Source organism: Bos taurus, chromosome 1 (genome assembly GCF_002263795.3).
Source record: "Bos taurus isolate L1 Dominette 01449 registration number 42190680 breed Hereford chromosome 1, ARS-UCD2.0, whole genome shotgun sequence".
NCBI classification, from domain to species: domain Eukaryota; kingdom Metazoa; phylum Chordata; class Mammalia; order Artiodactyla; family Bovidae; genus Bos; species Bos taurus.
This window is the reverse complement of record NC_037328.1, coordinates 69,082,783-69,108,466: the sequence shown is the minus strand read 5'-3', so window position 1 is coordinate 69,108,466 and position 25,684 is coordinate 69,082,783. Positions and strand designations below refer to the sequence as shown.

The 25,684-nt window shown below is 44.4% G+C and overlaps 1 protein-coding gene across 11 annotated transcripts in view; it reads right to left on the bottom strand.

The window, feature by feature from the left end:
• The window catches only part of KALRN (kalirin RhoGEF kinase), a 692,240-nt gene that overhangs the window by 17,711 nt on the left and 648,845 nt on the right, over positions 1-25,684 (bottom strand). For 9 of the 11 annotated variants that reach the window (XM_024991355.2, XM_024991361.2, XM_059886080.1 and 6 more), the window contains 7 exons: positions 25,190-25,249; positions 10,997-11,024; positions 10,201-10,372; positions 8,761-8,882; positions 7,968-8,099; positions 6,299-6,463; positions 4,011-4,089 (listed from right to left, as the gene is read on the bottom strand). In XM_024991355.2, the coding sequence (XP_024847123.1) occupies positions 4,011-4,089; positions 6,299-6,463; positions 7,968-8,099; positions 8,761-8,882; positions 10,201-10,372; positions 10,997-11,024; positions 25,190-25,249 (758 nt within the window). Of the gene's footprint in view, positions 1-4,010; positions 4,090-6,298; positions 6,464-7,967; positions 8,100-8,760; positions 8,883-10,200; positions 10,373-10,996; positions 11,025-25,189; positions 25,250-25,684 lie in introns of those variants that run through there. The other 2 variants (XM_059886084.1, XM_059886091.1) reach the window with 2 other exon arrangements.

Below are 25,684 nucleotides of genomic sequence, written 5' to 3'. Positions count from 1 at the left end.
ACTTAGGAAATTTTATGCTTCCTTGAGAAATGTCAATTAGAGATGGAGATGATACCAATGGCCCATTGCTAGTGGGTGCTCTCTTATTTACACATCACAGGAGGTGGGTGACTTGCAAGACCTACTCACATTCTCTCACTTAGACCACCTGGAGACCAATATATCACAAGCATGAACCCCTTTTTTTCCTTATCATCAACTATTTTGTGAGACATGCGATACACTATTTTTCACTATTCTGTTAAAAGTCATATTTTTATCCTTTTCATTTTTGAGAACACATTTTTCTAACTAAAGGGGAGAGAGAAAAAGAGAGAGACACTTGAACCCAACAATTAGTGATTATACATTCTTCTAAGGAAGACATGGAACTTCTTATGAAAATTGACCATATACTACTCATAAAGCAAGTCCCAACAAAAATCAGGGAATCAATATCACATAGACCAAATTCTTTAACCACACGGTAATTAAATTAGAAATCAGTAGTAAGAAGATACTTTTTTAAATGGACAGATTTTTAGAAAAGTTCAATCTTCCAAGACTGAACCAGAAAGATATAGACATTATGAACAACACAATTACAAGCACTGAAATTGAAACTGTGATTAAAAATCTCCCAAAAAACAAAAGCCCAGGACCAGATGGCTTCACAAGGGAATTCCATCAAACATGTAGAGAACAGCTAATGCCTATCCTTTGAAAACTCTTTCAAAAAATTGCAGAGGAAGGAACACTTCTAAACTCATTTGATGAGGCCATCACCATGATACCAAAACCAGTCAAAACAACACAAAAAAAGAAAACTATAGGACAATATCACTAATGAATATAGATGCAAAAATCTTCAACAGAATTTTAGCAAACAGAATTCAGCAACACATCAAAAACCTCATACACATAATCAAGTTGGGTTTATTCCAGGAATGCAAGGATTTTTCAATATACACAAATCAATCAATGTGATACACCATATTAACAAACTGAAAGACAAAAATCATACAATAATCTCAATAAATGCAGAAAAAGCCTTTGACAAAATTCAGCACCCATTTATTCTTAAAACTCTTCAAAATATGGGCATAGAAGGAACCTACCTCAACATAGAAAAGGCCATATATGATAAGCCTACAGCAAACATTATTCTCAATGGTCAAAAACTGAAAGCATTCCCCCTAAGATCAGGAACAAGACAAGGGTGTCCACTTTCACCACTATTATTCAACATAGTTGTGGAAGTCCTAGCTAGAGCAATCAGAGAAAAAAAAGAAATAAAAGGAATCCAGATCGGAAAAGAAGAAGTAAAGCTCTCCCTGTTTGCAGATTGACATGGTACTGTATATAGAAAACCCTAAAGACAGTATCAGAAAATTACTAAAGCTAATCAGTGAATTTAGCAAAGTTGTAGGATACAAAATCAATACACAGAAATCACTTGCATTTATATACATTAACAATGAAAATTCAGAAAGAGAAATTAAGGAATCAATCCCATTCACCAATGCAACAAAAAGAATTAAATATCTAGGAATAAACCTACATAAGGAGACAAAAGAACTATACACAGAAAATTATAAGACACTAATGAAAGACATAAACAGATGGAGAGATATTCCATGTTCCTGGGTAGGGAGAATCAATATTGTGAAAATGACTATACTACCAAATGCAATCTACAGATTCAATGCTATCCCTATCAAATTACCAACGGCCTTTTTCACAGAACTAAAACAAAAAGTTTCACAATTCATATGGAAACACAAAAGACCCAGAATGGCCAAAACAGTCTTGAGAAAGAAGAATGGAGCTGGAGGAATCAACCTTCCTGACTTCAGATTACACTACAAAGCTACAGACATCAAGACAGTATGATACAGGCACAAAAACAGAAATATAGACCAATGGAACAAGATAGAAAACCCAGAAACAAACCCATGCACCTATGGGGACCTTATTTTTGACAAAGGAGGCAAGAATATACAGTGGGTCAAAGACAGCCTCTTCAATAAATGGTGCTGGGAAAACTGGACAGCTACATGTAAAAGAATGAAATTAGAACACTTCCTAACACCATACACAAAGACAAACTCAAAATGGATTAAAGACCTAAATGTAAGACCAGAAACTATAAAACTCTTAGAGGAAAACATAGGCAGAATACTTGATGACATAAATCAAAGCAAGATCCTCTATGACCCACCTCCTAGAGTAATGGAAATAAAAACAAAAGTAAACAAGTAGGATGTTCAGTTCAGTTCAGTTCAGTCGCTCAGTCATGTCTGACTCTTTGCAACCCCATGAATCGCAGCACGCCAGGCCTCCCTGTCCATCACCAACTCCCAGAGTTCACCCAGACTCATGTCCATCGAGTCAGTGATGCCATCCAGCCATCTCGTCCTCTGTCGTCCCCTTCTCCTCCTGCCCCCAATCCCTCCCAGCATCAGAGTCTTTTCCAATGAGTCAACTCTTTGCATGAGGTGGCCAAAGTACTGGGATTTCAGCTTTAGCATCATTCTTTCCAAAGAAATCCCAGGGCTGATCTCCTAGGATGGGATTAAACTTAAAAGCTTTTGTGCAGCAAAGGAAACTATAAGCAAGTTGAAAAGACAACCCTCAGAATGGGGGGAAATAATAGCAAATGAAACAACTGACAAAGGATTAATTTCCAAAATATACAAGTAGCTGATACAACTCAATGCCAGAAAAACAAACAACCCAATCAAAAAGTGGGAAAAAGACCTCAACAGACATTTCTCCAAAGAAGACATACAGGTGGCTAACAAACACATGAAAAGATGCTCAACATCATTCATTATTAGAGAAATGCAAATCAAAACTACAATGAGATATCACCTCACACGGATCAGAATGGCCCTCATCAAACAACCTACAGAGAATGCTGGAGATGTAAACTGATACAGCCACTATGGAAGACAGTATGGAGAGTCCTTAAAAAACTGGGAATAAAATCACCGTATGACCCAGAAATCCTACTCCTAGGCATATACCTTGAGGAAACCAAAAAGACACATATGTCCCATCGTACACTGCAGCACTATTTACAGTAGCTAGAACATGGAAGCAACCTAGAGGTCCATCGACAGATGAATGGATACAGAAGTAGTGGTACATACACACAGTGGAATATTACTCAGCCACAAAAAGGAATGCATTTGAGTCAGTTCTGATGAGGTGGATGAACCTAGAGCCTATTATACAGACTGAAGTGAGTCAGAAAGAGAAAGATAAATATTGTATTCTAACACATATATACCAAATCTAAAAGAATGGTACTGAAGAATTTATTTATAGGGCAGCAGTGGAGAAACAGACATAGAGAATAGACTTAGGGACATGGGGAGAGGGGAGGAGAGGGTGAGATGTGTGGAGAGAGTAACATGGAAACTTACATTACCATATGTAAAAAGATAGCCAACGGGAATTTGCTGTATGGCTCAGGAAACTCAAACAGGGGCTCTGAATCAACCTAGAGGGGTGGGTTGGGGAGGGAGATGGGAGGGAGTTTCAAAAGGGAGGGGGTATATGTATACCTATGGCTGATTCATGTTGAGGTTTGACAGAAAACAACAAAATTCTGTAAAGCAATTACCCTTCAATAAAAATAAAAAGAAAAAAGATAATAAAAAAAAATCTCACACATTTGGACATTTTAAAAACATTTCTACAGTTGGGCCAAAGAGAAGAATCATAGTTGAAGGATAAAGTACTTAGAGCTGAACAATGAAAATGCCACAATCAGAACTCTGGATGTAGCTAAATTGTACCCTGAAGAGAAGACTGAGCCTTAAATTCTTATATTAGAAAAGCAGGAAGGCTGAGAACTTCAACTTAAGTTAGAAAAAGAACCATAGAAAAGACACATAGTCTAGTTTTTTCTTAGTATGGAGAAAATGCACTTAGTGAAAGAAACAAAAAACAAGAAAAAAGTCATTTTCATGATGTGATGTTGTTGTGTTCATAAACGAAGGAACAGAAAACTGAGTCATTACCTTCCAATTTCATTCAGCTCAGTATAAGCTGAATCAAAATTTTCCTTCCAAGAAATGGTGGCACCATCGGCAGCAGCGTCTTTGGAAGAGAAAGGATCCATTTATCATATTGAGGAAGTCATACAAGAGGAACGAAAAGGTTAACAGAAAAGCTCCAACATCACCCCCAAAGCAATTCTCATGACTAAATATGGGATCTAACTCAGTGGGAAAATACCACAATTCTCTGAAATGTTATCTAAAAAAATACTAGCCAAGGGGAAACTGATATGACAGAGTCAGACTCCCCGTACTACCTCCATAAATGAAGGGAAAACTTGGAACAATCAGAAATGTAACTTCTGGATGTTTTCAAATAGAAATCTGGTAGCAAAAATTAAAAGGGAGAAAAAAAACCAAAACACTTTGAAAGGCCTGGAAAAGCCAGTGAGAATCAGGGCTGTAGGAAGGACGCAGCAGAGAGGAAAGGGGAAGAGTTATAAAGCCAAGAAGAAAAGGAACATGCACAGAGCAGGCTAAAACCTGCTCATTCTCACCCCTTTATTCTCTGCATTAATGAGCCTATCTGGTGTACTCAATGATTTAGCTTTACCCCAAATATATTAATACTCTTGGCATAATCTTTGGTGGTAGTACCTTGTTTGATACGTTAAGCAATCATTCCCTGGCAATGATTTATATACACACACGCGCGTGCATGCACACACACACACAAACATGCACAACAACATTTGTGTTGTCTGCTGGGGAGCAAGGCTCGCAACAGGAAGCAAAACAAGCAGTGGTCATCCCAGGTGGGGCTCAGGGGGCAGCTGAGAACAGCAGTCAAGCTGCAGCACGTCTCTTTTGACCCTGGTCATCTCAGTCTGCCCACAACACAGCTGGGCTGATGCTGGACTTGGCTTACCCACATAGAGTTCTGAGGAAGTAAAGAACCAGGACCAAGGTTTCCCAGTGAGTCACAGGCCCCTCGGGAGCAGAGCTGAGCCTGGCTGGCAGTGGGGAGGGCCTGGGGAGCATTTCCGGAGTTAACCGTGGGGGTGGGGGGCGCTGCAACCAGAGGGCCCTAGAGGGTCCACAGCCCCTCTGGAGACTCTGGGATGCCCTTGACCCAAAGACACAAGTTCACTGTCTTTTAATTTCAGGGACTTCCTCTCCCTACCCCATACAGTCCATTGTCCTGCACTGTCCCAAACTTCACTATTGGGAGATTTCTTACAAAATGTCCCAGGGACCAAGGTGGCTTGGTGAATTCACGAATGCTGCTGCTGCTGCTGCTAAGTTACTTCAGTCATGTCCGACTCTGTGCGACCCCATAGATGGCAGCCCACCAGGCTCCGCCGTCCCTGGGATTCTCCAGGCAAGAACACTGGAGTGGGTTGCCATTTCCTTCTCCAATGCATGAAAGGGAAAAGTGAAAGTGAAGTCGCTCAGTCGTGTCCGATTCTTCGTGACCACATGGACTGCAGCCCACCAGGCTCCCCCATCCCTGGGGTTTTCCAGGCAAGAACACTGGAGTGGGTTGCCATTTCCTTCTCCAATGCATGAAAGGGAAAAGTGAAAGTGAAGTCGCTCAGTGAAGTTCCTCAGTTGTGTCCGACTCTTCGCGACCCCATGGACTGCAGCCTACCAGGCTCCTCCGTCCATGGGACTTTCCAGGCAAGAGTACTGGAGTGGGGTGCCATAGAGGGGCAAAAAAAGAACCAGGTTCGTAAAATACTCAAATGCAGGTAGTTAAATGCGTATCTTGGTCATTCAATGTATCTACATGAAAATGTATCCACCCTGAAAAAAGACATTCTGGGAGGGCTGGGGGTGGAGAAATGATACTCATTTTAACTGCAACCTTCGAGCAGGTGGCTTTCCTCTCCCCGTTTTAAATTGGTGAGTGGGGCTGTCACTAATTCTGTGAGGCGCACTTAGGCTGGCAGGGGTTCCCAGGGAAGAGGAGGCTTGGTGTTTCCATCACAAAAGAGGGACAAGAAGTACCCACGGGGCTCATGGCTCCTGCCTGCCCCTCTAGGTGCCTGGCAGCACACACAGATGCCCAGGACCTGGTAGGCCTCGGGCAGACATGGGTGGCCGATCTAACTTGAGCCCCATACTTTATGGAAACACTCGTCATCAGGCCTCTGAAATGCTACTTGACAGAAGCCGACGAGCAAATCCAGGTCACCTCTAGCTCAATGGTCCAGCAGGCCAGTGGGCTGCCAGGGCCAGTGAGTGTATGACACTTGGCCAGTTATCTTATATTCACCACCAGGGTGCTGGGTGTGGCTGGGACTCACCGTAATCTGGAAGTCGCACGAATTCTGAGGGCTCGCTGGGCAGGCTGATCCCCCAGGGGTTACTGGCACTGACTCTGAACTGATAAGGACTCCCAGGACTGAGGTCTTCAATGACAAGGTAGGTGTCCAAGGTCGATGCTACTGACTGCTGCCAGGCCTGGGAACCTAGGGCATAATTTTCGAGGAGTGGGAAAGACAAAAGGCCAGAGGGACATTGTTTCAAAGACCTTCAGCAAACAATGAAAGGAAAAATGACACATTCCACTCAAGGGACAGTTGTGGTCACTGCCTCGGGCCCTGAAAGCCTGTTGGCTAACTGTCGCAGGTCTGGGTTCGATTTCTTAAGAGCCTGAATACATCATGAGTGGTGGTAAAGCAGCTGGCCTGTTGAGTCTGTTCATTTCCAAATGGGCACGTGAGAGAGTGAACAACAGAGCGTGACGAATTCACAGAGGAACACACAGCACATTTTCAACAAGGCCAGAAAAATATATGGCACATTAATAACAAAGGGAGAGAAAACAGGCATTTCAAAATGGAAACAGAATGGAAATGAACATGTATGAGCACCATGTACCTGTAAGATACTGTGGAAGGAGTCTACCCGTAATCCTCTCCTTCCACGTTGTCACTTAAATCCACAGAAGCCCTGTGAGATCGGGAGTATTCGTCTCACTTTACACATAAAGTAACCGAGGCTCAGAAAGATTAGATAACTTTCCCAAGAGAACTTAGTTCATAAGATGAACTATGACCTGAAGAATGCCAAGGGAAATACAAGCTTGGAAAGACTTCTCTCAGCTCAGCATCAATGCCTTTGTGCTGAGTTGAGAGACAGAGTGAAAAGCTAAACAAAGAGGTGGACAAATATTTTTATAACTGCAGAGGTCTCTTTAAGAGAAGAGAGAAGGGTGAAAATAAGAGTAGCAGAGAGCAGAGTAAAACAAAGGATTCTGGTTCCAGGTGAAAACCGTTGCTTTCAATTCAGGTGTGTGATTCATCACCTGGTTCAGAGAGTGCTATTAACAATTAGAGCTACCTGGCAGCTTCTCATTTCAATGAATTCTTCTTGATAATAGTTGTTCCTAACTACTAAGGATATGTATGCACTCTTAGTGTGTTAATGTAACAAAGTTAAAAACGGAACAATTTAAAAAGTGATCTCTAAATTTATACAGTTATCTCTAAGTTTCTTCTGGGGTAAAGATGGGGAGGGGGGAGGTGGGGTGGAGCATTGCTCTTGCTCTCCTAGTTACTACTCTGGAAGAAAGACCACAGATTAGCAAACTATTAATAGAGAGCTGGGTTCTCATGCCAGCTCTGCCTCTTATGAACCCCAGCTTCATGCTTCTTATCTTTCTTTAAGCTTTAGCCTCCTCATCTGTAAAATGGGCCTGATTGTCCCTGTCTGGGTGATCAGGCTTGTTAAGTAGGTAAAAGCCGGTGAAGGTACTTTGCCACCTGCCATGAGTCATTATCATTTTTGCAAAAAATCATGCTCGGGGTTTGAGATCAAAGGCAGCTGAAGCCTGGCCTGAGGCCTTGGTGCTGAGTTGGAAGATATGAGAAGGGACAGCTGATGAAAGGCATGGAAGCAGACAGTGTTATGACTCCGAAGGACCTCCTTAAGAGAGAGAAGATGGAAGCGGAGGCAGGGGAGGCGGCACACCTTCCTCTCTGTACTCCACGGTGTAACCGGAAATGGTGCAGTTTCCCGTGCTGGATGGGGGCAGCCAGCGGAGGATCACGGAAGTGCAGCTTCTCTCTTGGGCAATGGGGCGGTTAGGGGCCGCTGGAACACCTGCGGGACAGAAATTAAGATCAAATGCCATTTCTGCAGAACTTGGCATTTATGCCAAGGCTGAAAGTCACCTAGGGCATGTGACCTAACCTTTACCTCATATGCTTCCTATTACCTTGCCCACCAAGTGGTACACCTTTCCTAGGCTAAGGGAGACTTGGGAGACACACCTTGCTGCCGGAATTCTTCCTTGGATTAAATGCTGCATACTGGACAGAAAGCTCAGTGAGAGAACTGTGCTGTAGGAGGCATACAGTAGGGCCTGGACAGCTCTTATCAAAGATTCATTCTGTTCCCATTTGCTGCAACCTTGTTTTGGAACTTTTACAATGCCCCTCTTCTTCCCCAGGTCTCAGGGAGCCCTTATAATGTCCAGTTAAAATGTCTGACTAACACAAACTCATAGAAAGTAGAATGGTGGTTGTCAGGGGCTCAGGGGAGTGAGGGGGAAGTGGAGATACTTTGTTTCAAGGGTGCAGAGTTTCAGCTTTATAAAGTGAAGAGAGTTCTGGAGATGGGTTACACAACAGTGTGCCTGTGCTTCACACTACTGAACAGCACACTTGAAATTGGTGACGATGGTACATTTTGTGTGTATTTTACCATAATTAAACATGAATATTAAAACACAAGAAATGTTTGACTAACAAAGAAACTGTACCTTGCACTTTAACAGTAGCAGATGTTGACGCAGTACCATGGTCGTTTGCTGCTATGCAGGTATAGATACCGCTGTCTTGGGGCATCAGATTGCAGATTTTCAGGGTGATTTCCCCAGAGTCACTAGGGACATGAAAAGGATGTCCTTCAAACACCAGTAATGAGACAATCAACTAGTAAGGGTACAAGGTGTGCTGAGCGGAATCCTTTGGACCAGCTGAGCACCTTGCCCTCTATTTCCCCAATTCCATATAGAGGAAGAAAATTCTTGGCATGCCTATCTCTCAAGTTGGTTGTAAATGAGGGATAGTAAAGGAGTAAAATGAGATAAGAATTAGAACATGGTTTGAAATAAAGTCCTACACAAATACTGATCCCCAATATTATTACTACCTAAAATATTTGGTCCTAAAATACTTTCAGTCCATAAGCAGTAACAAGTGGTACAAAAAATGGAAAGACTAAAGAATGAAAATGCACAAGTAGTTCGCATTCTACATGTGGCACCCTTGAAATAATTGAGTGACTTAAGGCAAATTCCTTCACTGAATAACTTTCCCAGTAGTTCCAGCCAGGGGTTCAAGACATTAAAGACCTACTCTGAAAAGGTTAAACCCAGCGGTCACAGTCAGTCCCACTCCCTCCTCACTGGTTGTAACATAACGTGGTAATCTTCATGACCCTTGCCACGCACTGACTCTCATCCTAAGCTCCCTGGGTCCACTGATATTTTAGGATCAGGCCATGGAGTCTCTGATAGGAATATCATTTCACACACAAAAACATTAAGCTAAAGGATGAAGTGTCTTGATCCTAGCTGTTTCTTCCATAAATGTTTTTTAAGCATCTAGGGCTTGTTACTGCTTGTCCTATGTAAGCAGCATTGTGCAAGAAAGTTCTTAATTAGCAGGGCTTCCCTGGTGACTGAGAAGTAAAGAATCTGCCTGCAATGCAGGAGAACCAGGTTCAACCCCTGAACCAGGAAGATCCCCTGGAGAAGGGAATGGCAACCCACTCCAGTATTCTTGCCTGGAGAATCCCATGGACAGAGGAGCCTGGTAGGCTACATACAGTCTATGGGGTTGCAAAGAGTTGGACACGACTGAGTGCCTAACACTTTCACTTTTGGTTCAACCAAGTTTGATTTTATAGTCTTTGCGTGGAAGCATACTTGTGGCTGGATTTTCTGTTTTCTATTGTACACTTCGGAGTAAGTCATTCTTTTTTTCCTTCTAAGACGATTGTTCTTAATGGAGGAATTGAGTATATCACTGTTTCACAGGATCCCAAGGGCCACAAAGGGTCTGTGCTAGAATAGGTTCCAGGGTAGCTCTTCTCTGAGAGGCTAAGTAACCTGCACAGGAAATGCATCCCAGACTTAGTTTCTGGGTACTGCCCGAGGTGTGGGGAGGTGCGGTGCTGATGTGGGGCTGCTGCTTACCAGGAGGAGACGGTGTATGTAGCTGAGCTGTTGTCAGTGTCAAGGATGTTCTGGTCTGGACCCTTCCAAGTGATGGTGGGCTTTGGCCGCCCACAGACTTTGCACTGCAGAGTCACTGTGTCCCCAAGCAAGCAGGTCACATCCACTAAGGGCACGAGGAATTCTGGCGCCACTGTGGTCAAATCAACATGACATACATTTGCATTATTCAGAAGAAACCGAACAAAACAATTATTTTATAATACAACCCTCTCATTCCCCACCCATGCTGTGTAATGATTCGAATAATCTTCAGCTTAACAGCGCAGAGTCACTTGTGTCCTGTGAAAAAGTATTTTTAAAGTGCCGGGCCATGTTAAGTCGCTTCAGTTGTGTCCGACTCTCTGTGTGACCCTATGGACTGTAGCCCACCAGGCTCTTCTGTCCATAGAATTCTCCAGGCAAGAATACTGGAATGGGTTTCCATTAATAAATGTTTAGTTTTAGAAAAATTAGGAAATATTGATTTAAAAAAAAGACAGTCTCCATGATGTCATCACTCAGAGGTTTCTGTGAACAGTCTGGTATATATCCTTTTAGATTTTATAGAAATATATCTTTTCTTACAAAAAGTGGATCCCATTATACACATTGCAAGTTGTGGTCTTTTTTACCCCACTGTTTATCCTAAACATTTTCCTTGTCCATAAGTACAGGACTACATGACCATTGTTTAAAGATGCTACCTCAGTGCTGGATTTGCCATAATTTATTTAGCCAATCCCTGTGCAGTCAATTCTGTCACTTTTTAACTCACCTTCTTGGATGAAATTTGGATTTAAGATCTGAAAAACACAAAGAAACAGAAAATTGCATAAATCCTAAGCTACTTAAAGAGAACGGGAGACTCATCATAGTGACCAAAATGGAAGTACAATTTGGGGCAAGAAGCCTTGAGCCCAGCCCCTATAGTTTGTGACCGTAGCACTAGGGCAGTAACAACAAGGGCACCTGATTTACCTTCCCCTCTGCTCTGTTCACACTCCCTCTGGGCAGCTGGGGCCCCAGGCAGGGGTACTGTGACTGCAGAGCTGGCCTTGCTGTCCTCCGTCACTTGCTTTCCTCCCTATTGTATGCATGCAACCCATTCTCCTCCACCTTGACATTCACTCAAGCATCATGATGGCACTGACTCTTCCCAGCATTGGGAATATTCAAAAATAGAGGAACTGACATCTATTAAAGTGGAGGGGTGCTGGACAAGAATCCAGTCATTTCCTCCCAGCAGCTAAATGCAGTTTGACTGGTTGAGGGGAAAGGAAAGTTCCACTTCTTCAGCCTGCCCTCCCAGGACTCCTCCTGTGGCCCAAGTCTCCATAGGCAGCTTGAAAACCACAGAACTGCCCTCCTGGCTGCCTAGGTGAGGAAACGGAGACTTGGGCTGCCCTAGTGACCTGTCTGGTCATACAGCTGGTTCGTGGAGGCCCTGCTGGTGCCCTTTGTACATATCAAGCTGTCTGCCATGTGACAACATGGAGCTCACAGAAGGGACAACCTTCCAGTCCACTGGCCATTTCCCCTTCTTGAGAAGATGATTGCTTGATTTTTCTCCCATCTTTTGTCTGACGTCTAACCCTATAGTCTAGGTCACAAAGCTGGGTGGGGTGAACAAAACCTGGGCTACAGAGCAGAAGAGGCTGGGGCTCACTTCTTCTGTTTTATGTGATTTTATCCTAGTCATTTAAACCTTACTACCATTACTTTCCTTCATTATAAACTGGGGATAAATAATAACTAATACAAAGTGTTATCATGAAGATTAAATGACACCATGTATATTGCACAATGCTTGACAAGTATTTAATGACTATTTAAACAAAGATTATCTAATTCTAATCATCTCTCTTTTGCTAAGAGGCCTATTGCTGCAGTGGCTTCCAATAGTTTATCTTGCAAAATTCTTCTTTACTTCATAATGAAGGCAGGAAGCTTGTGTGCCTGGCAAACCGCCCACTGGGGCAGTCACACTTCTCTCCCTGATTTACCCAAGTCCCAGGTCAACTCGGTTTCTGTGTGGTTTTGCCTTATACAGGCATCCATCAAGCCCTTTGGAAAAAGATATTCCTCCTCTGAGTTCCTCTCTGCAAACCTTTTGCCTGCGTCTATCACTCAGGCTTTTCATGAAACAGGCTGCAGGAAACTGCTGTAATGCTGTGTCCTGGAGCTGAGTGTCTCAAGATTCTGACCACCACAGGGCTCTCTGCTAGTCTCCAAGGCTGCTCACACCACTGCCCTGCCTGCTTTTAAACCGGTGATTCTCACTCCTTGACCCAGGTGGCTTTAAAAACACACAAAAACCCAATGCCTGGGCCTTACGCCTAGAAATTCTCTTTTAACTGGTTGGGATCAGCAGTTTTAAAACACAGGTGAATCAACATGCAGCCCGGTTGAGGAAGGCTGCTAAAAGTTTCCCTCAATCCAAGGAAACCAATCTCGGATAGACCAGTTTCCTGCCCCAGAGGTTTTTCTGGGTGGGATGGGGGATGCATGGGGCATATGGTAAAGGGACTGCTTTTCCCACACTTTTGAAACCCCATCTACGTGAGGAGACCCCAGACCATGGTAGGAGAAGTGTGAAGAGTTGCTCCAGTTGACAAGGCAACTAAGCCACCAGTGCCCTTGATGGGCAGCACAGCATCATGTGCAGGGGCTGCTAAGGGAGCCAGAAGTCGATCCGCCTGGCTTAGGTGGAGTGGGAGGACGACATGGAATCAGGCATTTCACAGTCAAGGAAAACTAGGAATATTTCCTAAACGTTAACAGTGGTTTTCTCAGGGTGATGAGATGGCGGGTGGCTGTCCCCCCACTCAAAAAATACTGCTTGCTTCTCTCAGTTCAGTCGCTCAGTTGTGTCCGACTCTTTGTGACCCCATAGACTGGAGCACACAGGATGGTGTAAGATTTTGTGGATACAGAGATACTAAGACATAGGCTCTGACCTCAGAATTTATAAAACATCAGAACACTGGGTAATTTTTTTTTTTTTTCTTACACAGGCTTTCCAAATATTCTGCAGTCATTATGTTTCACTTTTGTAATAAATTTTTAAAGGAAAAAAAGGTTCGGCCAGAGGTATTAGACTGTACGTTCTTAAAAAACAGGAGCCATGTTATTCATCGTTGCACCTCAGGCCTCTAGCCCCAGTGTGCCACGTAATGGGCATTTAATACACGTTGGTTGAATGAATATTTGATCTATGTCACATTTCAATTCTCCCATGAATTTAGGACTGATTAATACATAAAATCTGGAAACAGGACCAAAAGATCTATAATATAATTACTCCTGTGTATAATCCTAATAATATTTGACTGGAGTCAGCTTTTAAACACAATAGAATGCAAACTTTTTTTTAAAAAAGATTAAAAACAATAAAATCCATGGCCTCTGAGAGAGTAGGGTCTTTAGGAATATGGGATGCATGAGGGATTGTAAACTCTAGGAGCAGACAGAGCATGTAGTATCCAGACTCTAAGCCAGACACTCTCTCTTGCCTTGAACAACATTTCCAAGCAACTGAAGCCTCAGTTTTATCTGTAAACTGGGGATCATAATGCCCACTTGGAAAGCTGTTTGACTGAAGGGCTCAACCTATTTGATGATGATTTACTGAGCTTACCATTGGTTAAGTGGTGGTGGCCAGCAGGGGGCAAGGCAGAATGCCCACTACGCTCCTTGAGCCAATGGTCTAGTGGGAAAGATGGAATTAAATGACAGGCAGTGTCGAGGACGGTGCTTGGCTGGTGTCAATAACCAGCCTTCAAGGAACACGAAGCACTGCCCTCTCCCTCCTCCTACCCCAAGTCAATCAGAAGGATTTGACTCTAGGGTCAAAAAGATTTGGGAATGCTGCCAGCTTTGTTCCATGGCCTGTATTTCCCATCTTGATGGGAATCCCCAAGGGAGCAAGACACCAAGCCCACGCCAGGAGTCTCAGAGAGCTCTCCAATGGCAGCTTCCTATGTTACAAACATTTGAGTGGGGTTTCATAAACCTACACTGTGGCAGTGCTTTATAAACATCCCCCACTGCTGCTTAGAGAGTTTACCTTATTCCCCTTTCTTGTCACAACCCCAACGGTGTTAAGTATATTATTAAACACAGCAAGCATTGTTTAAAAAGAAAATACTTCTAGCTTTGGTGTAGACCTTAGTGGGGACTTTGGAGAGAAAGGCTGCCAGTACGGCTTAACTGCAGGTTCTTTATCTGGAGGCAGCTTGTGGAAGGCATCTCTTTTCGTGCCGCTGCTCTCTGGCCGGCCCAGGTGTTGCTGATAATGGTAATACCATCACTGATTTGTTTAGCCTTTCATAGTTGGCACAAACTACTCAGACTCCTTCATTTGCTCCTCCAAAGCCCTGGGAGAAAGTGCTGAGCAGTTACTTATTCCCATTTCCAGAGGAGACAGGGAAGTTAAGTGTAACAGCACAGAGACAGTGATGGGGAAATGGCTCCCAGCGCTTTTTCCACCTCGGCGTTCAGTGCAGAGGCAAGGTCTTGGGAAAAGCATTGGGAGACTTTGTTATCAATGTCAAAGGACTGACTGCCTGCTGACCTTTGCTCCGTGTCCCATCTCTACCCAGTTCTCCTCTACAAACTTGTCCAGCAAGAACAAAGAGCCCCCCCCCCCCAAAAAAATCCATCCTAATGTTTTTCTGTGACTCTGGATTATGCCCATAGGGGATTCCTTCCTTGTTTTCTTTTATTTTGAAGCAAATCAGAGTATTGACTGGAGGAGGGTCACGACAACCTTTCATCCCGTAGCTTCCTATTTATCTGTGGTTCCCTATGGACCACCAGGCCCGTGTGGGCGAGGGCCATGTTTCATTCACTGTCATTGCCTCAGAGCCTAGCACAATACCTGACTCACAGTGTTCCACTGCTGTCTGTCAAATCAATGAAGAACTGAAATGATAGGGAGGAGAGTTGAGAAAAATGCCTTGCCGTGACCTCGGAGTGTTTTTCTATTTCCGTTTATCCGGAACATGGCTTGTTCTGAAATCTCATCAGCCAGTCACGATCTGAGATTTAGCTGACAGTGATCATCCCCTCTTCTCTGCTCTTCCAGAGGTTGGTCCCTTTGGCTCTGATCATGTGCTTCCATCTGTCATCACATCTCCCCTGCACGTTAAGAGCCCCACCAGACTTGTGAACCCTTTTGAAGCCATAACCTGTTCATGTATTTTATGTACTCTTTGTCATGTTGCTTGACATAGCAGAACAAGCAGAATTTGTTAAATTAACTGAGGTCACTCAATGAGTTTAGACTAGAACTTAGGTTTCCTTTCCATTAGACACTACCTTGTCTAATGATCACAGGTGGTGTGGGACAGGACCTGAGGCATCAGACTGGGACTCGAAGGGTTAATTATAAGGTGCACACATTTCTTGAAACCTAATGTTTTCCTTCCTCAGAAACAGTCTGGGAGCCCATGTAAAGTGGTGGCGGGGCAGGGGGTGAGATCTGGATTCCAAAATGGAAGCGGAGGTGGAGGGAAGATGACGTTGTTTATATGAAATGCACGTTTTCTCTCTGAGAGACCAAACTTCGGGAGGAGGAGGCTGGTATAGACCACGTGGGAAAGGGCTGGTTAGGAGTCCGGTTGTGTATAAACAGCAGAGGGCAGCAGGTGGTAGTGGGTCCTCCTAGAACCACCACAATCCGGTTCATCAGCAACTCAAGTTTCTTCCTTCTGGAGAGAATTCCAATTGTTTTCTTGATTTTACTTTAAAATGGGGGGGGGGGCGGGTGGAGGGTGGGTAGTGAAGTAACAGGAAAGAATTACAGGTGAAATCAACCAGCAATGAATAATAAGCTGAGCTTTGAGCAAATCTGGAGTTTATTTTTCTTGCCAGTCAGTGTCCAAGGTTCTGACTCCAAGACCTGAGCATGAGGATGAAATCCCATCTGTCTAGAAGACCAGGTGTCAAACGACTGCAGAAGAAAAATACCTCTTTCTTCTAAATCCCTCATCACCTCTCACAAAACACAGTTCAAAGCTATACATCGAGAATGCCGACAGAGTCAAAATAGTCAAACAAAACTCTAACCAAAGGTCCTAAACTCAACTCAGAGCTACCTTGAGTGAAATAAAATTCCATTCTTTGCCTCCTCTTGCTCTTAATGCTTGTGTCAAGCGAGTCTGTGTTCCAACAAGGAAAGAAAGGGATTTTTAGATGATGAATAAAATGGACAGATAACAGAAAAACAATGTCTAAAAGTTGAGGTATGATTTCCGGTTTTGAGGTTTAGCCCTTCATGTTTCCAATCTGGTGAAACCAGACGCAATATTCTGTTTTGTTTTTTTTTACTAAACATTTCTCTAAATATTTAGAAAATATTCCTATTTCTTCTCTTTTCTAAGAGGACATAAGCTGAAATTTAAAAAATACATAAATGCAACACAATCCCAGGCAACAGAATTCTCTTTGAACTATCCTTACCTCCCAAATATTTTCATTATCATTTGGTTCTAAGTACTTTTCCTTCAACCATGATTTTTTCCTTTGACCCAATTTTAATAGAAATGCTTTTAAATTTACAAATATATGAAATTTAAAAAAATTATCTTCTTGTTCCTGGTTTCTACAAGACTGATTCCTTGATTTTCACTGGGATTTGCTTTATGGGTAGTACATGGTTGATTTTCACAAAAAGTTCCATGTGTTCCTAAGAACATATTAAGCACTAACTACTGGGTAGAGTTATGAGTGTCTATGTGTGGAGCACATTGTTTCATGGGGACTTCTAGTCCAAAGTGAAAGTCAAACCAGAAATCATACCTCAGTCTTGTCCTACTTTTTGTGACACCATGGACCATACAGTCCATGGAATTCTCCAGGCCAGAATACTGGAGTGGGTAGCCTTTCCTTTCTCCAGGGGATCTTCCCAACCCAGGGATCGAACCCAGGTCTCCTGCATTGCAGGTGGATTCTTTACCAGCTAAGCCACAAGGGAAGCCCAAGAATATTGGAGTGGGTAGCCTACCCCTTCTCCAGGAGATCTTCCTGACCTAGGAATCGAACCAGGGTCTCCTGCATTGCAGGAGGATTCTTTACCAACTGAGCCATGAGGGAAGCCCCTTCTAGTCCAAATCCCTCTCCTATTCTTCAAGCTTTGCTTTAAGAAGATTGTGTTCTCAAAAATAAAAGGGATAAAAATATGACTTACATAGAATAATGAAAAAAGATCTATCTTCTATCTCACAAAATAGTAGAGGAGAAAGGAACTACAAGGTGGTTTATGACGTGCACATACTGGTCTCTGGTGTTCGTGAGGATGGGGCTGGGGTTGCAGTGGTGGTGTTATCCTTTCCCTTCTGTAACTCACGTTTCCAACGTGGAATCTACAGTCTTGACTTTGAATATTCAAAATCTCTATGCATGGGTGTCCTGAGGTCTCATCCCTTAATGATTTGACCTTGACCATATCCTGATCCCCCAAACCTCTTTTACTGGGTAAACAACCTCCCAGAATCTGTGGACCCACAATATTTACGATGTGCTCTGAGGACAAGGGCCAGAGGAAGACTGACTTGTGGATTCCCACCCCGGTGCTTCTTCCCTGAGGTCCCTGAGCTGAACACACAGTTGCTGTCGTCCCTGCTTCCCCTACCAGTCATTCCCTGCCTTTCACCAGCACTCTTCCTCTCCCTGTCCTGCCCCTTAGGGTTGGGTATTTGCCACCTTCCACTTTAGTCTACTACAACAGCCCTCCAATGGGCCTGCCTATCCCCACTGTGTTCAGTTAGGTGCCAGTTACTTCCTAAAGCCCAGAATGAATTATGGGGACTCTGCCCAACAACCTTCGACTGCTCCTCACTGACTGCTCAATCAAGTCCAGGCTTCCTGGCAAATCCCCCGAAGCCTTCAGAATCTGGTTAAAACTCACCTGCCAGGCTTTATTTCCTACCACTCTTCTCACATACCTAAACCCCAGTTATCCAGATAGCGGCCTCTTTTCAATATGTGCTAGGTACTCTCAAGCCCCTTCCTCACCCTTCACACTTCTCCAAGACTCTTTACATCCTATCAGTCCCTCCAACCCAGCCCCTGACATTGTGTGAAGCCAATAACCATGCACACAGGCATCCTGGGAGACAGGTTGTGAACGCACAACCTTGGGGCAGTTACTTAACCTCTCTGCTCTCTCACCTGTAAAGCAAAAACGTTAACAGTACCTATGTCATGGTACCATGACAGGACTCAGTATGGAGCCGGATGCACAGGAAAGGCTGATAAACAGGAGCTACTGTTATTAGCCCAGCCCTGCTGCTGCTGCTAAATCGCTTCAGTCATGTCCGATTCTGTGCGACCCCACCAGGCTCCCTCATCCCTGGGATTCTCCAGGCAAGAACACTGGAGTGGGTTGCCATTTCCTTCTCCAATGCATGAAAGTGAAAAGTGAAAGTGAAGTCGCTCAGTCGTGTCCGACTCTTTGTGACCTCATGGACTGCAGCCTACCAGGCTCCTCCGTCCATAGAATTTTCCAGGCAATAGTACTGGAGTGGGTTGCCATTGCCTTCTCCTAGCCCAGCCCTGAGTGGCTGTTAAATATTCACCGAATGAGTACTTGAATGGCTCTATGACCCCAAAAGAGCAGATTTCAAAGTTCCCTATATAACAAAGGCATTTAATCAAAGCCACCTCCCTCCACGTGGCAGCACAGGGAGGAACCTAAATTACATAATTTGTTGGCCCTCTATAGTACTCACTGCAATGCCTTGTATCAACCAACTTGTGTTAAACTGAATTGACTGGGAAATCATGTTGAGCGGGCCTGTAGGTGAATCTTGACAGCACAGGGTATGGGCAAGGGAGGTGGTGGCCTCTGCTCCTCTAATGGCTGGCTCTTAGAGCAACTTCTCCTGGGTCAATAGCACCTCATAATCTCATCAGTGTATGACACAATGAGATGGGCCAGGCTTCCAGATGAGGGTGAGGGTGTGCTGGGTGACTGTTTTGAACTGAAAAAACAATTCAGACGTTTCCAGCTCTTGAAACTAGACCTCTTTCCTGGCATTTATGGCTGGACTCCTGAGTCACTGGGAACAGGTGTGGTGAGGCCAAATAATTACCCCAACTGTCAAGGGATTTAAAAAGTTGTTGAGGAAGAAATTCTCCTCCAGCAAGCAAATGTGCAGCAGGGGACGGCCTGAAACTGACCTTCCTTAAGGAACTGAGCCTCACTGGGGAGCAGACTTCTCTATTACATGCCAAGTCTGTCCTCTCAAAGCACCACAATTAAGACCTGCTGTTTCTATCGGTTGTGTGACCATGATCTTTCTGAACCCGTTTCTTCTAGGAGGGTAAGAAAACCCCATATTCACTAAACGGTTGGAAGGAGCAGAAAGCATAGTAGACGTGACGGTGCTGTGGAAGATCTTGTAGTGAATCCTCTTGGGAGAAACACTAGCTCCAGCCAGCTAAGTGCGCTTCTCCCAGTGGCAGAATATAAATCAATCTGCATGTAGAGTTAGAGCTAAGCTAGGCAAGAGGAGTGAATCTCTGGGCCCAACCCATCAGATCTATTACAAAGAAAATATTTTGTAAAAAATAAAATGAGAGGAATGTGATGCTTCACTTTCTTTTCTCCAAAGAGTTCTTTTCATTAAAAGAAAAAAAAATTCTTTTTATAAAACGCAGAAACAGGCACCAGTGGAAATACACTGGCGATGCCGGGAGGTCAGTCACCCGACCAGGGGTGTAAAAGTTTCCTTGAATCTGTCTGGCCAGGTTATTTTGAAGCTCTGAATCTGGGACAAGGCGCCGAGGCAGCTAAGGTGGGAGTAGCAGGCTAGCTCTTTGAAGACGTGAAAGCCAGGGCTAGGGAATTGTGGGTCTGGGCGAGAAAGAAAGGTCAATTCTGGCCACTCAAACCCTTCCCAGAGCCCCAAGTGGACGCTCCAGCTGGGGCTCGGGAGGAAATGTACCCAGGCCACTCCTGCCACAGCCCCTGCAGAACAAGTCTCAGGGGCAAAACACAAACTCTTTTACTTTCTCTTCTGTTGGGGCCTCATTGTTCTCAGAGTCAGAAGTTCAGAAGAGCAAGGTCTTTCGATTCTACACCTTAGACCGGCATGAGGCTCAAAGGGTTCAACATCTCTTAGATAAACACCCGTGCTCCTGGAGCTCTGTGACCTCCCACAGAGAAACCCCTCAGGCTCAGAAAGGCTAACCTGCCTGAGGCCTTACAGTTGACAGGCCCTAGACTGGAGTCCAGGTTTCCTGGCTCCTGTGCCAGTGTTCTTTCCATATGATACTGCCTTTGTGTGATCTTTATTTAAGTCCTGCTTCAGCCTTGCAGGGCTGGGATGGGTGGAAAAGATATTCTTCTTTGTTGAGCTGGAAAACTGAATAACAAATGAACAGAGGAAAACTGGCACTGGAAGGCACGTCTTCTTGTCTGCCAGAATCTGTGTTTTAGATTAAAAACAACCTGAAGATGGGGGTGGGCAGCTCCAAGCGGAGAGCAGGATACTGTGGGTGGGGGAACAAGGGCCAGGGAAAACCAGAAACAGGCTTCAGGGCATCTGCTCATTTTGTGAACAGAAAGCCACAACTTCCTCTGCCTCGGTTTCCTCTTCTAAAAGTCTTGGAAGGGGCTGGAGAGACGGCGAGTGGAGTGGAGTTATTGTTCAGCAGGTAAAGTTTCAGTTTGGGATGATGAAACAGTTCTGGAAATGAATAATGGTGATGGCTGCACAACACTGTGAAAGCACTTAATGCCACTTAAAACAGGTAAAATGGTAAATTTTATATCATGTATGTTTCAGCACAATAAAAAACAAACAAATGAAGGGGACAGTGTTAACTAAAGGTTTCCAAGATTCCATCAACTCTGAAAGTCCATGATTCTTACCCTAGTTGGAAATTTCTTTTCAAATTAGCTTCATCTTCCCACATACTTTCTCTCCCACAGGTTCCCAACCCAGTTCTTACACAGCAAGCACCAATACCCACCCCCTGGAGTTAAATGCCTCATGGCTGGCATTATGACTGCACGTAGCCTGTGTTGTGTCTGAGGACGGCCCTGTGTCAAACGGCTAGCTAGGGCAGAGATGTGATCTTTTTAGAATCATGACAACCTCTTACTCTGATGGACTGACCATCTCTGTTAAAAGTGGTATTGGCAGTAAAAAATATTAAGATGCATTTAATTAACTGGACGTGACATAAATGCTAGCCTGAAGACTGAGACCCAAGTCTGGGAGGTTGGGTCAGGCCTTTCTACGCCAGCATCCGCTGCAGGCAAGCGGTGATGCTGAGGTTGGAGGAGTGCCAAAGCCCAAGCATCGAGTCTTCAGACAACTTTTCAAAGGTGGCAGGGATGTGGGAACCCATGTAGCCTGGGTCCTGGGAGAAATCCAATACAGTTCAGAAAAACCCAGACTCTTCAGAGATGGGTGTGTTAGCTGAGAGGGTGGAGGCTGAGCCTCAAGTCTTCAGCCCTGCCTCCCGCCTGGGTGTCAGTGCAGATATGGGGCAGGACAGGGTGAGGAGCTGGCAGGTGGGCATGTGGTACCTAGCCCACCATCACACCTGCCTGCCTTGTCAATAAAAGACAACTGGCAGTCTAAGCTCTACTGGGAAAAATGAATTAACATTCACTTGTTCCCAAGTGAATGTTCCCAAGCCTCATGTTTGATTTTCAGCCTGATTTGACTCTTCTTCCACGTACAGACACTTCTCTCATTTATAATATCCCCCGCCATTGCCACTCCCAAAGTGTAATCAGTGCAGGATAAAGAACAAGACTAAACTATGGAGAGATCTAGTTGTTTTTAGAATGGTTCCCTCTGAGATGTGCTCATGGATCAGCAGGAGACAAGGGGGCTGTGAGCTGTGAGGGGATCGCAGAGACCAAGAGCCAATTCAGCAGGGGCTGGTGGTGTGGCTTGCGGTCCTGGGAGTGGGAGGGGAGGTTATGCTTGAGAACACTCATGAGCATGTCTCTATAGGGGAAGAAAAAGGATGTACACGTCAGAGCAGAACTGCCTCCCTTTACAAAACTGGGTGTTCTCAGAAAGCTTTGAAAATCAGATTCCTAGGATTCAAGGTGCTTTATTTTCCTCTTACTAGCTTTCAGGGATGTGCCTATATATCTCCCTAAAATTGTATGTTAGGCACATGTTAGGACATATGCCTGCCATGAGGGTAGCAATCAGCTAATGTATAAGCAGAGACCCCAGAAAACTGCCCCTTGAAGGAACCCTTCAACCCACTAATTGAGAATAAATAAAGAATGCTTTGGAAATTATATTTGTGCAGAGGCAGGAGATAAGAGCCTATACATGACTAGGCTTGGAATCAACATGCTGGCATCAGGTCAAGGGTGGGCAGAGAGCAGGGCAGGACTTAGCATTCAGAGATCTAGCATTGAGCAGTGCACAGGATGTGTGGAGTGGGTGTCAGCTGGGGGGCTCAGGCCCAGGGGATCTTAGCAGAGGTCATAGGAATTGCAGCTCAGCTCAGCGGGGCACAGGGACAAACTCCCAATGAGACCACACCTATTACAGTCATCAGGTACAAAAAGCCTGGGGCCAGACTGGGCCTGGAAATGATGCCCAAAGCTCTCAATTTAACAGCAAGAGTCCTTTATGAGGTGGACAGCCCACATATTTCTCAAACCGGGTCTTTAACATATAGCTCTTTTCAGTAGGCACCCCCAAGCCATTTTCTTCTGCAAGGGACATTGCAATAAAGTGCTACCTATACTTATCCCTTCAGAAAATTCATATTGAATAGGTTAACTTTGTATATCTTATTCGTCATCTGTGTCTGAAAACGCTAGCAGTGCCATGATGCCTGCTTTCCCTCAGCACCTGCTTCTGTGCTCAGAGTTAATTTCAACATAGCAACACAGTTTAGAAGAGCCCAATAATTCCTACAAGGATCCATATGAATGTTCAAGGGCTGCAGGCACTTCTACTACAGAAAACTAGATTAACCAAAATATTTGCAGCTTCCAACTCCTTCAAGAGTTCCAGTTCTGCCTCAACTGTTACATCTAAAAACTTTTCATACATGCATCAACACAATTTTTGGCTTTCTTTATATCAGCACTGACATCCTAACATCTTTCCTTATGCAACCACAGCACCTCCCGGTGCTCAAGCTCATGTGAAGCCTTGGATGAACAAGAACCCAAGAAATGTGTGCAATTCACAAAGCAGGGCTACAACATGCACACTTGCAAGCTTTTGTTCGTCTAAACGCAGAACAGAGAATTAATTACATCAGTCAACCTTCTCAGTGTTGACCCATGAGAAGGTCACCTTGTCCCACACCTCCCTGTGCCCAATTCTTCCTCTAAAGAGCAGCGAAGGAAAGTCATCCTTCTCCCCCTAGTCCACCAGAGCTGAGAAACGTCCCAAACTGCCTTGTAGAACGCAGATAGCTGGCTCTCCCCCCTCCCTCCAGGTATTTGCAGATGACATTTTCAGGACATGCCAGCAACGCTGAGATCTGGAGATACAGGCGCCATGAGGCATATCTCCGAGCTGACAGGTGTGGGCGTCCCAGGAGTTGGTGCTTGTCCTGTGAAATGCAAGGAAAGCAGAGCCAGAAATTTCCCCCACCTTCCTCACTCTCTAAGATACATTTAGACTACGAAGGCCATATCTGCTTCCTCCCCCAGGGGAGCACCGGACTGGCCCACACCTGCCAGATTTAGCTCCGTGGCAACACCTGCAGCCACAGGGGACTATTTTCTCCTGATCTCTCACTTTCAACCACTAGTCTCTGGCTTGGTTCAAGTCAGCTGGCATCTTCCACCACCGACTTATCCCTCAGAGTCATTTGGTTTTCCTTGGCTTTTGTGCTGGTTGTCATAATATAGTGGTGGCTTTCTTTGGGATTAGGTCAAATTAGAATAATAAAGGTCCATTTAGTTAAGTGAAAATCATAGGGCTATAAAAAGGAAAAGTTTTTAAAAATACATTCTACATTTTATGCACAGAAGAACTCTCAAACTTTTATCCATTATCAGGGATGTGGGCACAGATTTGGAGAAAAACATTTCAATTTACTGGGAAAGACAAAATGGCAGGAAAGCCATTTGCTCCAATTCTCTAGGGTTTGTAAATTTATGATGCTTGTCAGTGGTGAGCCATGTGAAAGTCCTAATTCTATAATCCCAAAGAGTTCCTGGCCTAGAAGGAGTTGAAGTTGATTGGATGTCCTTGGTGGTGAAGATGTTGGTTTCTCTTCCACATTCCTGTAACCCTGTGGTATGAGAAAGGCCCCTGAGCTGGGTTTCAGCCTCCTTATCTCTAGAAAGGACTCAGCAAGGCCTACAGGAGGCAGGCTGTTCCCAGGGCTCTTTTCCTTCATGACAGGTGCAGCTACTGCCCAGGAGCCCTGGGGGCTGGGGAAGAGCGGGTTCTGGAGTTGCTGTGATCACTCCTCATTTGCTATCCACCAGCTATACCCAGTGACCAGGGGCCAGGTCATCCCACAAACCACACCTAATCCCTGATTTTACTGGTGCCTTCAGGGAGGAATTAGTCCCAGAAGAAAAAGAACATAAAGGGGAAAGGAAAAAGGGAGGAAGGAGAACTAAAAAAAATGGGTTCTTCTCTTTAATTAAGAGCCAGTCACTATTTATAATGCTATTTTCCATGAAAAAATGTTTTCCAAGTCTCCCATTATGATGCTGGAGATTTTCTACACAAAGCCAGATCGTCCAAAGAAGAAAATAATAAGCAAGCATTCAAGAGAACCAGAAGTTTTTAAAAAGGCATCTAGGAAGAGTTTTTTTTTTTTTTTTTAAATCAAAATTAAACTGAATTCAGTTTTGTTTTGTTTTTTATAAGTTGGATGGGATACCCAGAAATGCCCTAATATCACCATGTATCCTTGACTGGCTGGTCACTTGAGCAAGGTCACTGTTACAGAACACATCAAAACAGACAATCATTGTAGTAAAGAGGACAATAGCTGCTTCTACCTCCATGCTAGTATTAGGGTCAAGATCATCACACTCTGACTCCTCGGAACTGTTCGTCTCCTTGATGGGCAGCATGAGGTGGGGGAAGAAAGAGAACACAGTTAGAACACAGGCAGCTTTGGCTAGAGAGTGGGGAGAACTTAAGAGAAGCATGAACAATGGGAAACCGGGCAGAGAGAAACCAGGTGCTGTGAGGTGCGTGCGGGCCACCTCGGGCGGCAGCATGCTCTTTCCAGGGAGAGCCGCTCATCTCCCAGGAAATAGCAATGGAAGCAGCCAAATGAAGCATGAGTGCTGTCAAATCTCAGCTGTTGTCTTCTGTGAGGCTGGACTTCCCTGGCGAGGGTGAGGGAGACACAATAATTTCTTTTCCCCAAGAAGGACATTAGAACGGGTTTTGACTGTTCCTACTTTTCTCAGAAGACTCAGGTAGATAATGCACATGATAACAATATTACACATCAGCAATCTAATTTCCATTGTCCAGAGGCAGAT